The sequence below is a fragment of the Cygnus atratus genome, chromosome 1, assembly GCF_013377495.2.
Source record: "Cygnus atratus isolate AKBS03 ecotype Queensland, Australia chromosome 1, CAtr_DNAZoo_HiC_assembly, whole genome shotgun sequence".
Taxonomy (NCBI): Eukaryota; Metazoa; Chordata; class Aves; order Anseriformes; family Anatidae; genus Cygnus; species Cygnus atratus.
In genome coordinates, this window is record NC_066362.1 from 207,235,965 (window position 1) to 207,249,403 (window position 13,439).

The window sequence follows — 13,439 nt, forward strand, 5'->3', positions numbered from 1 at the left end:
GGAACGAAGGCCAGCAAACCAGTGCCACAGCCAAGGAGGTGAAAAAAAATCTCGGCCATTATTTTCCCCAAGCAGGACAAGAAATTAAGTTTCTTCTTTATCCTTATAGTGGGGCAAACGCTGATGTGCCAACCTTGCAGGCAGCATCGGGCAGAGAAGGCAGCTGGGCTGCAAGTGATGGCTCCGGGACTCAGGCACACAGGTGACGCTGGAACTCACAGAGAGCTACGTGCTGGAGAGGATGGGAAGCGAGGAGGCTGTGGGGGGCCGTCCAAGGGGCACACAAGAGCGAAATGAGACAGATCTGGAGGTGGTAACATCAAGATGTACACATCCAACACTGCAGAGAACCCAAAACCCTGACGTGAAAGGGATAAAAATTCAAAAGAAACAACGGGGGACTGGGGATCCAACTCCATCCCAAACCTCCTGCATGAACCACAGCTCTGCAGTTCACTGCCTTCGAAGCCGGGCACAGCATTTAGGGCCAGGAGACAGACGTTGTGCTGGGAAGAGAGGGCACTGGGAAAAAAAAAAACATCTTATTGAGTTTTCTGGGCTGTCCGGGTAGGTTGTCAGTGCTTCCCTCAGCAGCCTGAGACGTTTCAATACTGGCAGACAAGAGCTTTGCATGGAAGGAAAAAAACAGTTCATATCTCAGTCATATCTAGTATGAAAACTGCACGGTAATTGCTAAATCCTAACCCATAACCTAGTGGACAAACCGATGACTTGTCACTGGTCCAAGCTTCACCTTTACATGAATATTTGATATCCGGCACGAAGCGATCGTAATTTGTACATTCGTGTCTCATTAAATATGGACTCCTTCCAAAATAATTTGACCCGAATTAAAAATCCCGTATGAAAGTTAACTGGGACAGTAATTGTTCTGCAGGATCAGGATGTATTATGGAACGACATTATCACGTTATGGGGAAGTCAAACTTGCATTCAGCTTATTAATGGAAGATTTTAGATGGGTATGGTACCATTCTGCAGCTGTATCCACACTTTCCTGCTTCATTGGGAAAAGAAGTCGTTGGCAAGTTAGTAAAATAATTTCAGACTATTCAACAGAGAAGCTGCAAAGAAAATAAAGAACTAGATTACTGGTTTAAGCCTTATCCATTGAGAGTTGTTTCAATAAGTGCTTATTAAACTAATAAAAATGAAAGTTTCAAATATTCTACAGTATAAAATAGCTCTGAAGTTCCTAAAAATCACAGTCCGTGTCTGCAATACAGCCATCGGAATTTAGAAGAAAAATCCACTTTTAGTTCTTTTCCAATAAGTACTCACATCTTTTGTTTTGATATCTTGCACAGAGGATAAAGTCACTTAAAATCTGCCTCCTGTCCAATTCTGACAAGGCTTCACGCTATGGATTATGATGCAGGGATATGCAGCAGCCCCGGGTTTTTTTGGATAATACTGTTTGATGATGTTAGTGAAGAACAAGAACTGCATCTCTGCACACCAAATCTGCAATTTAATAGGGGGAACTCACCCCCAGGTTACCCACCAACACCTTTTTTTTTGCTGGAGCTGAATTACCAAGCCTATTTCCTTACTGAAGAAGCCTTACAGCACGTAACCTGGCAATTAAAATCAGAGGCACAATTTGTCTAGACCTCCGTTATACAACGACGAATTTTCTCTAGAGAGAGTGCAAGTGAGGCTCCAGCTACCGAAATGGCTTTATGTTCTGACAAGCTCATTAGCACAATCCCTAAATGGCTTCAGCACAAAACGCAAGGAGGTGAAGTTGGTTCCTTCGTAACGTATTAAATGGAGCTACCATCCTTAAGGAAGGCAGTGGAGGCTTTACAAAGCGCACGTTTTTTTAAACGACAGTATTTCATGCTAAGATGGACTACAGGCATACTAGATTTTTCCCCTCGCGTCTCAAATCATCAGGCCCCCAACCCAACCAGCGTTAACCGGCCCCAAAAGACGCCCCAAGCTACCTTTTACAGGCTTGGACACGCTTCTGGGAACGTCGCAGGTGCACGGCAGCTCCCTCAAGAAAAGAGGGAGCAGAGCTGCAGCACCACCATTCCTCTCAGTGCAACTGCTCCCAAATGCACGCCCCGCTCCGAGTAAACACCAAGGGCTCCAGCAGGAAATCGAAGCCTTAATTACAAGGCAGCCTTTGTGTTGTGGCATGATAATTGGTGGACCCTGGAACCGAACGCCTTTTATGCTCGCTAATGCACGGAAAGGCAGCGCTGAGTTAACACATCTAATTATTCCATTACGTAGGGAATAATTTTGCTACTAATACGCAAGGTCAAGGGACGTTTTAATAACAGACCCTTTAGTCCCATCTATCACATATACTCAAAGTAATTTATAAACCTGTTTTAGCAGCTCCTTACAAACTCCTGTACGCGAGCTACTTGAGTAGCTACATGTATAAAATAAGGCCCCCTTCCGACCTGAACCCATGATTCTAAAAGACATATATTTATATTTTTTACATATTTATCTACGCACACACGTGTGCGTGTGCTCGTTCTGTGGAGGTACCCAAGAGTGAAAGCCTTCTGCAGCTTGCAGTAGTTATTTCCTCCTGCCATAACACCGGCTGCCAAATGCTTTAGTGGTCGTGGCTCCGTATGAGAAATTGCAAGATCAATGAAAAAGCAGTACCCCGCTGAGCCGGGAGGGATGTACGGCTCTGGCTCTGTATTCAGGAACTCCCAGTAAGCATATTTGCTGACATAACTAACAAGCCCAAACAAAAACCCTGGCATGTAAACACCAGATCAGTTGTGTAGTGTTTACTGCTTTTACCAGCACACAGATTGCCGGGTGATTTATCTTCGTTAGCGCAACTGATTAAATTCTGACCTGCTGGATGAAGTTTGAAGAGCTGCAGCTCATCTCGCAGCACAAAGCAGTTGCATCAGCTCACAAGACATCTCACTGCTTTCCCTAATTCAAAAGCAACTCATCATCTAACGAAAATAAATAGCTTAAGCCATCCAAGAACATTTGCTCGAACCTTCAGTGCCTTCCAACAGAGCAGGAACACCAGTTTCCGCTGCCTCACTATACAGTAGAAGCATTTCAATCCATCACATTTCTCCTACGTTGGTTTGCCCACGTTCATTCACTGAGCAGGTTTGGGTTGGTGCTTAAATCCCTTCAATCTGAACACCGTTAGGGGCTGCATCGACAAGAATTTGGGAAGGCATGATTCTGTACCCGCAAAGCTCCTTCCGAATTCCTCTTTTCTAAGAGGAAAGAAGCTCCAAGTCATTTGCTGCAAGGTCAGGGATCCTTCAGCCAACAATTTAACTCCACGATCTTGCTTTTTATGCAAGAACTCCAAATGTCCCTCTAACACCCTATGCAAAGACTTCCCGATGTCTAGGAGCAGATCTTATTTCCACAGCGGTGCGCTAATGGAAGATGTCCGAGGGCTGGATGCAGGCACCACGTTACTCACCTGTTTTACGTTGTATCCTGCTTTTGCACTAGTTTCGATGAACATTACATTCAGCTCTTTGGCTTTTCTTTCTCCTTCCTCAATGGACACTTGTCTGGGGAAGATAACACAGAATCAGAAAAAACAGACAGACACCTTGAGAATTTAGGTTGTTGTCTTTAACCCAAGGAGATGGCTCCTACGTTACAGTTCTCAAAGCATTTAATGCTTTTCCCTGCACACAGATGCCACATTTTGAGCATAGCTCTGCACTAGCATAACCATTTCATCGTATTAGATGGACTTCAGTGGCACACCTGGCTCCCAAAATAAAGCAGCTGAGAGGGCCAGTGAGGCTCCTTAAGTCCCTGTCCAGGAAGCTGTGCTTTTATGCTTGAAAAGGCAGCAACTGAAAGACTTTGATACCCAATAACAATCATCAACTTGCAGGCTACGGAACTATTTTAACAGAGGACCAAGCACAAGCATCTCATATCAAACAACTTTTGTTGTTTTCCCCCCACCCAGGTGTCCCCCCAGTTAAGCAGTCTGCTAAATCTGGAGAAAACTTTGGTTCAGGAGCTTCCAAACAAAAATCATGAGGCATCTGTGCGTGTGCGTGAGTGTGAGAGAGACAGAACAGTTTTTAATGGGATGTTTATAGATCTTATATAATAGATTTTATAAATCTGAAGGGTCACAAGCTATTCTGAGAAAACAGGGATTCCAATCAAATACAGAATACTTTCATTTCATGCTTTAGTTTTACATTTTTATGGCTTTTTACTCCGTGTTAGCAGTACCATAAACCCAGAATAAGCAGAGTACACAGCTAAAGCTGAGGATGCACACCTTCTAATAAAAATATTTCAGTCTGCAAACTTAGGAAAACACCTTGTAGACTTTTAAATGGGAGGATTACTTGCACCTATCACTTGTACCGGAGCAAATTTATTAAGTCTGAGTATTTGTAACCACTTCAGCTTATTCATTCACTGATGCAGGTTGCTTTTAACGTCCTGTTCTCTCCTGACACCTGAACAACTGGGTCACAGTTTCTCACTCATTCATAGCATTGTGCTGCAAACTTGGGCTTGCCTGAAAGAGAGGAGTTTAAAGATCTGGATTTATCTGGTCACTGCCACCTCCAGCACAGTTAAAACAAACTTGAGCATTTTGGAAGAAAATAGAAGTGTTCCTTTTAAAATAATCATCTTGGAGAAAATAACATCAGGCTAAGAAAAGCATCCAAAAAATGAGTTATTCCTCCGTACCTCTTATCTGCTAGATCTGTTTTATTTCCCACCAGCATGATGATGACATCGCTGCCCCTTTCCGTTCTGACATCATCGATCCATTTTGTTGTTTGCTGGAACGAGTTTACATCTAACAGAGAACAGTGGAGAGGATTATCACTGCAGATATTCTTCACATTTCACCGCTAACACATCTCAAAGTCTCATACAGAAGCTTCGTATTCTCTGGAATTGGCATAATAAGGTGATGAAGAACCAGCAAGCGAAACCCTAAGTGCCCCACGCTGACGTGTAGGAAAGCTTTGGCATTAACTTCAAATGGGCTAGTAACTTCGCTCCCTGGCGTGGAATTCACCTCTAACGAACGGGGTTGATCTATAACTTGGATTTGACAGCATCAAAAATGAGAAGTCTCATTGTTCTTTTAGACCAGTTCCCATTTTGTTCAGCTGAACAAAAATTTTGTGTAGATTTTTGTACAGAGATCAACACGATGGTGCCCTTTGTTCTAAACTGCTCATAACTTATGCACCTACAGCAAGAGGCTCCTACGGTTTCACTGCCTCTCAAAGGTATTTAATACCAGCTACGCGTTTTGTACAGCTTAATCACTTCTCACTTGCTAGGTTTAGGGTTTTCCCTAGGAAATATCAGGGTTATAAAACCCTACCAGCAAGTCCTGCACTGTTGAACACTGAGTTCCAAATAGTTCGTTTGCATGGAACAAGAAACAGAAATTTAACGTGTCCACAGGAACTTTTTCTTAATGATACGTCCTTAAAAGAGGGAAGGTAATTTTAGGAAGCTACCCTGCTCTAACGAGACAGCATGTTTGTAAAGACGTTTCCTTTTCCCATAAGGAAAACTGCCACAGAGCTCAGCATTTGCCAGTCAGCCACCCAAGAGCATCTGAGTTGCCTAAGTAGTTTTCAGCACTTAGAAAATGGGGGCTCTGCAGCAGTTCTCGACAGTAATTGATTTTTTTTAATGGCTTCTACTGCATCGTAATATATTGCATGCCAGACAGGCAAGACTTGATCATTTGCCAGTGTCTTAATTTGTCTCTTTACTACTCAGTAAGATTGAATTTGCTAGGTCGGTAAGAAAAAACTCCGAGGTTCACAGCTAACTTGCAATTTTAGCTCAAATGAAAGCGCTATTTTTAACAACTAAAGATTTTATAGGTAAAGCCCCTATTCCTGCTATAATCTTCTAATATTTATAAATCAAAGGACAAGCTCTTTTGCATTTGTATAGATCTAGGCCATTGCTCTCCGTCAGTTCTAGTTTAGAACTGAAAATGTCTACAGGTTTAATTCTTCTACACCAAATTTCTGCTCTTTGAAAACACTGAAACCTAGTAAATCAGGGGTCTCTGGACTGAGGGGAGGGACAGAAGAAGAAGAGTTGAAGAAAGCACTAATATTTTAGTTCACAAAAATGTACGTACCTTAGTAAGAAATGAAAGAGCAATTGTTAAAAGGGTAAGGGCTTAGGGGTAAGTCGCACATATTGCAAAACGTGAAAGTGATTGATTCAAATGAAAATGTGAGGTTAATGCACTTTCCCCCCAGCCCATGCCCAAACCTTGTGGGGAGGGGGGGGCAGATGGAGTGAAGCAAGCTACGGCTACCAGTGCAAAGTCTAAATTGAGAATTCAGACATCTACGAACGTGAGTCAGGTGTTTGAGACCAAAAATCACAGGTCATACCGTGATCGAAAAGCTGATGAAATGGGGTAAAAGTGCAGCAAGACCAGCCAGGACTCAAGGCTTCAGGAGGATATGATAGGAAAGGGTTACAAAACGAGGGCGTTTATGAGACAGTTCATACGTTACGACAGCAGTGATTGGGTGGCTAGCTTAAAATTTAACTACGATAAAAGAAAACGTCTTTTTTTCATGCCAGAATGAAGAACAAGCACATGGCTGTGATAGGACATGCAAAGCTAGGCTAAAGGATGGAAAGGGCAGAGTATTAGAAATGCAGAATTCCCCCCACTCACTTGTGATATCATAAACAACAACTGCAACAGTGGAGTCACGAATGTAGCTAGGAATCAAGCTCCTGAACCGTTCTTGACCTGCTGTGTCCCATAATTGCAATCGTACCTAACAAAATCAGTCAAACAAGCAAGAAAAATAAGAAAAAAGGTCAAACCCAGTGCAATATACCTACTTGTGATATCGTAAACTACTACAGCAGCAGCAGAGTCACGGATGTAACTGGGAATGAGGCTACGGAAACGTTCCTGACCCGCAGTATCCCACAGCTGCAACCTGATCTGTGGGTGGGAGAAAATTAAAAAAGCCAAACTGCCACTAAAAATAAAAGAGTAAATAAATCGCACTTTTTGAAAAAGCTAAAGAAAAATATGAACTCATGCAGGAGATGACTGGGGACTGGGAGCAGCTGCAAACTGTCTCCTCCTTTACAGCAATCTCTCCCAAGCACCTGTAGCAGCCAAACTGGCATATGTGCACCTATCTTCCCTTTCTGCTCTCTTCTCTCTTCAAAAACGTTTTCCTTCCAGAAGGGGAGAAATGGGATTGCTCAGCTTTCAAAGGGAAAGGAGCAACAAGGTAACTAAGGCAAATATTCACCTGCAGTTCTGCCTACACAAGGTTTTCATGCTCTGCTGCTATCCTCCCGCGGGACTCGAGCACGTAACTCTCCAGCAGCCTGGAGGACGGTTGCTGGTGGAAGAATCCGGCCCCACACCACACCTCTAAAGGAAAAACCTTCAGCTGCTGCCAAAGCACTGGAGAAGCTACTAACGTGAATTTTTCAAGGAGGATAAAATGCTAGTTACATTCTGTATTTAAGCCTTAGCCACATTTTAAATTAACATGCGCACAGATGAGGTTTAACGTCTCTTACCAGCAAGGTTCTGAAAGAAAAGGCAAGAAATACTAAAAGCAACGTGTATGGAAAGATGTGCAAGAGTCGTTTTGCTACAGAAAGACCATCTCTCATCACTTTTAATCTCAGCACTTTTAATGCAATCACATTCATTGTGGGTTTATACAAAACCGTAAGCTTATGCAGCGCTGCTCAACTTGCTTCTGCAAGCAGCTGAACTGAACTTCTTAATGAAGGGAACTTCTTAATGAAGGATCTGAGCTAATTTTAAACCACAGACTTTCTTCCAGAGAGCAGTGATTTCATTTCAGGAACTAGAGCTGCACCAAGCTAAGTAACAAGCATAATTTGTGGGTTACTACTGAAGGCAACCTTTCCCTATTTAAATAAGTCATGTTAAGGACTAATGAGCTAGCTACAAACTGGCAACATTCGGCAAACTGTATTGTGTCCTTCAAAAGCTGAAGGGGTTAAGTGTGGCCCCCTTCTCCAACCTCCCACCGTGACGCAAACTAGCCACATAAGCTTTCTCCAGAAAAAAAGAAGACAGCAGAGCAGCTTCTGCCACTTGCAAACTGGCACTCCCGAGCCCTCCGCAGACGAGCCCGTGGCGATTTCTCCTTTCCCCAACGAGGGAAGGGAGCTGTCTGCACAGCGCCTGTCAGCCTGGAAGCAGCTGGTAGGTGAAGGCTCAAGCTTGTCCTTCCAAGCGATCTCAGAACCGCGTGCTGCACAATCACAGCAGATGCTGATCCTCGTTCCTACTGTACACAGAGCAGTGCCAACGAAAATCTTACTCACTGTTCGATCCTCCAAATACATGGTTTTCGATAAGAAGTCAATGCCAATTGTTGCCTGGAGGGAAAGAAAAAAAAAAGAGAAAACCTTCAAATGAACTACCAGAATAACTGCAGCAGTTTTCAGGGGAGCGAGCATTTCTGCCACAACTGTAGTGGATCTGCAAAAAAAAAACCATGTTTTCTTACTTTCAGGATGTTGCACTAAGATTCGTTTAGGAGTTTCTTTAATATCCATAACTGGCACAGTATCGTAAACACAAGAAGTTGTTAACCTTAACCTTAATTTATCTGACAACTTAATCCACACAATCATACGGGGATCAGCAAGGATTCCTGTGCAAGTATTCTAGTGTCCATCAGCTGAACCACGTACCTTCACTTCAAGCCTTTTTCATCAAGGCTAAGGTGGGCAGCTTCACATCTGCAGCAGCACAAGAGCACATGCATGCACACACCCCAACAATTCTCTAATAATGTTCAGCTAATCCTACAGCTCACGGCAGCACGACTGCATCCGAGCTGCTAGACGCTAGTGGGAGCTTCGCGTAGAACATCCAAATGTGTTTAAGAGAAAGAAAAGAGGAAAGCACTACTAAGTGCTTTCAAGAGCTGCTTTTTAAATATCTTCTCCCCATATTTCATGGCTGCATCGAGCAAATCCAAGCTCTAAGGGTTCATTTGCATCAGGGAAACAACTGAGCTGAGGCTAAAGGAGTGCCCAGGATTCAGCAGGACACCAAGCACCTCAAGCAGCTGCACCCTCAGCAACATCAGTAGAGCCTAAAAGCTAATCCAAATAAATTGATTAAAAATAATAATAATAATAGACAAGTGTCAGCTAAGACAAAAAGATTTGACTTCCCCCCCTCCCATGTTGAAGCAGGAATTTCTAGCGGAGAGTTTGTTTTACTGTATATGCCTTATATTGTTAGACTTCTATTATGCCATCATTATATATTATCATAATTAAGTCCCTGTGTTCTGTCAGATATTTTAGGAGGTAGGAATAAAGAATAGAGTCGACCAGCCTGCTTGAGGGCAAACAGACCTGAATTTCCACTTGCAACTAAGCCTTACACATCTGAAAGCAAACTTTCCTGGCTGGATCAGGACAGCAGTTTTGAAGTGACACAGGCAGGAACAACAAAACCTGGAGGGTCCCGACATGGCTACCCAGTGATTTTCACCCGTCCTCATGAGCCGTGACGTTACCAGTTCAGACAGATGGCACTGAAAGATGGGACACGAGAAGCCTTACAAGGCTAACAGAGCAATATGCCTCCCTTCTGCTTCTGTGTTGTATTGTTTGGGGAAGGGGTACTGCTCTACGACTGCCTCAAAGACGCTTCTGTTTTCCCTTGTGGCTACTTGATTTGCCTTCACAGAAGAAAAGCTACAAAGCCCCTGGGATCTCACACCACACAAGTCACCATCCCGTTGTGGCTGACGAGCTCCCAGACTCAGATTTTCTCTGCTCTCAGTAAGAGCTGGGACATCAGCTGCACGGCCTGAACCTGCCTCATCCCCTACCTCGGCCCTCCTCGCGCCCAGCAGCTTCCTCACCGCCGTAACAAGTCCCCGTGCGCCTGCTGGAAATGCTGCACAGCTCCGTCAGGCCAGCGAGACTCCTGCACGTGAACACTCGTAACGTGGGAGATGGGACAGAAAGGCCAGGCTCAACACTTACTTTAGATCCTGGCAATGAAAATATTTGCGCTGATCGTGCTGAGAAAACAGGCTGGCAGGTCCCTCACTTCCAGGCTGCGACAAAGCTCTTGTTTCTAAGCCCCTACCAGCTCTAAGAATTACATGAGATTTATTAATATTAAATTACATTTAATAATTGCATTTAAGAATTACACAACTGAGAGCCAGATGCGTTTGTCCACCTGTACTGTTCTGAGCGTCTCACAAGGATACGGAGAAGAACCAGGAGCAGACGGCAAGGAGAGGAGTCAGGCACTCCCCACCCCAGACTTGTACTAAAAAAGGTAAGCTACTAACAGACATTTTGTCACAGTCCTGACAAAAAGGAGGAGAAAAGCTTGGGGAATCTTCCCAGATCGGTCGTAAGGAAGAGCTGTGCAATGTATGAGTGGAGAAAAAGACTGCTTCCTGACAGGACAAAATACACGGACATAAAACCGTTGTCACAAATGGTTCTGTGAAATGAAGCTAGCTACCCTAATTAAGAGGGAGGCGGGTTTAATCCACTTGTTGAAAGGCTGTGTACACAGGACAAACAATAATTAAGCATGCTCTCCATGGATGAGAGGTACTGCGAGGCCCAACTGGAAATCTAAAGTCTACAAGCCCAACACAGACGCTCAGGTGGGCCACACTGTGGATGGGCATCAGAACAGTGTTTAATCCAGCTATCCTCACATCCCTACTGTCTAAGAAGGACACCATTTTATAGACCACACTTGCTGACGCAGAATGAGCCAGGACTATGCGAGGAGCCTGAGGCACAGCAAGAACCAGGCCCAGTCACAGGCCAGCGCTCCAACTCAGCAGCGTCCTCCCCTCCTTTCCTCCAAGAGGCTGAAGCTAAAGGGAAGCGTGGCTTCTAGTTTTCCTCTTGCATAACACGGAGTCATCGTGTTTGCCAACGCCGGTCTTTCATTATGCATCGCACACAGTGCCACAGAACAAGGAAAACCTCTCCCAGCACGTCCGCGGAGAAGAATCTCTCCTGGTAATACAGAAAACACCAATGGCACGATTTTATTCCAGGCGTTTGGGCTCGACACAGTACAGCGAGTTCTTGGTTCATTCACCAACGCTGCTTTCATAAAAACAGCTTATTAATAAGCTATATGGGCAACAGCTGAACTCCTTTTATCTAGCAGCAAGCGAAAAGGAAAGCAATGTACAGCACAGAATTTATTAACCGGCAGCTTGCTATTTTTACCAGCTGAACACAAAAAGCCTTGTTCAAATGATAGGTTGTGGCAGCTTTCGGAAAACACGCATTCAAAATTTATCAGAAATGTCCAGAAAGAGCAAATCATCCATCAGCTAACCTACAGCTGCAGTTAACCATGTACAGTTTTCCATACACATTATCGGTCGAGTACTTGGCTTTGAGAGGTCTCTATAAAATCCTGGGCATCGAGGTGACACTAACATGACGTGATTTTGGCTGAGTTACTTCCATTCTTATGACTCATTCCTTCTCGAGCTCTATCAAAATAGGCCATATTTCCCTACCTCGGTCATGACTCCAGTAGAACAGAGGTCTTTGGATGAATGACGCTATCCCAAGTACATTAACACGCAAAATAAGCGCACACCAGTGACAGCAAAATTGAAGCTGTTTGGTAAACCCTCAAGATTTCTCACTGTTTTAAGTCCCACTCGCTCATTTTGCAATCATTTAGTATATTATGTCAGACCAGCTTCCCATGGAGACTACAATATTATCATAAAGCACAGAGGGTCAAACCTCTTCAAGAAAGAACTAGGACGCAAGCTCCGCAGAGAAAAGGAGTAGACCTGAAAGAAAAATACTGTGGGGAAAAAAAAAAAAACACAGATTAAATAAAAGAACTGCATTCACATGTCCATGTAATTACAGTGGGTAGAATTTGAAAGGATGTTTGCTCCCTTGGGAGCAATGATGTGTACTCTTGCCCTCCTACACCATAGAAGCTTTGCTTTTCCTGTCGTTAAGTGAGAACTTACATCTCACTCTGCCCAACTTGCCTAGCAGCAGCAGTGAGGAATTACTGAGGAGGCAGGAAGGAAATCATTAATGGGTAAAGAGATTTAATCAAGAGATACTCGGGTAGACACTAAGTAACAAAAGAGACACAGCTTTTTTGTGCCTTTTTCCCATTACCTTCTCCTCCCACCTCTCTAAAAAATCCTTCACATCCGTCAGGGAACAGATTTTCTCAGTTTAGCAAATATGGAACATCACCAAGTGCAATCAAGCCATGAAGCAAGCTTTTGCTTGGAGAAGACCCACTTTAGTTTATGAAACTAAAGTCTTTAGTTTATGAAACTAAAGTACTTTTAGGATGAGCCTGGAAAGGTGGCAAGCTATAAAATTTGGGAGCGGCTGACAAAAATTGCTCCTCTGGAATTCAACTTGCATCAACTTGAAGAGACTTGTCACCAAACCTTAAATAGCAACGGGGCTGCAGGGCCAACTGGAAGAGACAACCACTGCTCCAGCCCCAGCATTGCAACCCCAACCTGGTTTAAGTAATAAACACGCATAGTAAACGGTCACAGAATTGGAGGGGGGGCAGGGAATGAGTGCCTAACAGCCAGTTCTGTGGTCTTTGTTTCAGCAGACAGCATAAAATGGCGTCCTAAAACACACCGAGCCCTACAGCCCAGTGCTCTCTGCTCCTCAAGTCCCTGCTCACCCCACTGCACCACCTCTTGCAGTTCAGCCTTCTGCCTATTCTTTTGAAGAGTAGGGTACCCGTTACATTTTCCCCGCAGAGGCATTAGATCTGTGATGGTCTGGTAGAAAATAGTGAAAAAAATGGGTGGACTTCACAGCTGCTTTCACTGAGGTACACCTAAGAGGCCTAAGAGGCCTTCCAAAGCTCAGCTCATCCCGCTGCAAGCAGCAGATAAGCTATTCAAGCAGAATCCAACATTGAAATGCCATTCTGAAAGGTTATTAAAATATAAAGCTTACAGATTTAACAGCTAACAGTTTGGTCAGAGCACTAACTATTATCCACTGCACTCAAATGGATTCCTCTTGCGATGGAGGGGCCTCAGAGCAGGCAATAACGTGGATTGACTTACCTGGTAGGTGTTGTCAAAGCTGTCATACATGAACCTGGTGATCAAGGAAGTCTTCCCCACTACAAGAAGAGAAGAAAACACAGATTCAAGGAGCTATTTCAGCGCAGGCTTTAAGCGAGTGGTTTTAAAATGGTTTCGGGCTGAGTTTTACGCAGAGTCCCGCAGATCTGTTTAGTGCAATTAAACCTCCTATAAACGAAAAAGCAGTTATTTGACTTTAAAACTGCAAATCCGCTGATGTGCACGTTTTTCTGAAAAAGGTTGGCTCTCGCAACACTCCTGAGAGGCTTCCTTCCCATCTGCCCACGACGC

The 13,439-nt window shown here is 44.0% G+C and overlaps 1 protein-coding gene across 2 annotated transcripts in view; it reads right to left on the bottom strand.

The window, feature by feature from the left end:
* RAB6A (RAB6A, member RAS oncogene family) overlaps positions 1-13,439 on the bottom strand; it is a 56,679-nt gene that overhangs the window by 8,140 nt on the left and 35,100 nt on the right. Inside the window, exons 2-6 of one of the 2 annotated variants that reach the window (XM_035570374.2) lie at positions 13,128-13,186; positions 8,356-8,409; positions 6,871-6,976; positions 4,711-4,822; positions 3,458-3,551 (exon numbers count right to left, since the gene is read on the bottom strand). In XM_035570374.2, coding sequence (XP_035426267.1) covers positions 3,458-3,551; positions 4,711-4,822; positions 6,871-6,976; positions 8,356-8,409; positions 13,128-13,186 — 425 coding nt within the window. Of the gene's footprint in view, positions 1-3,457; positions 3,552-4,710; positions 4,823-6,697; positions 6,804-6,870; positions 6,977-8,355; positions 8,410-13,127; positions 13,187-13,439 lie in introns of both variants that reach the window. The other variant, XM_035570375.2, reaches the window with a different exon arrangement.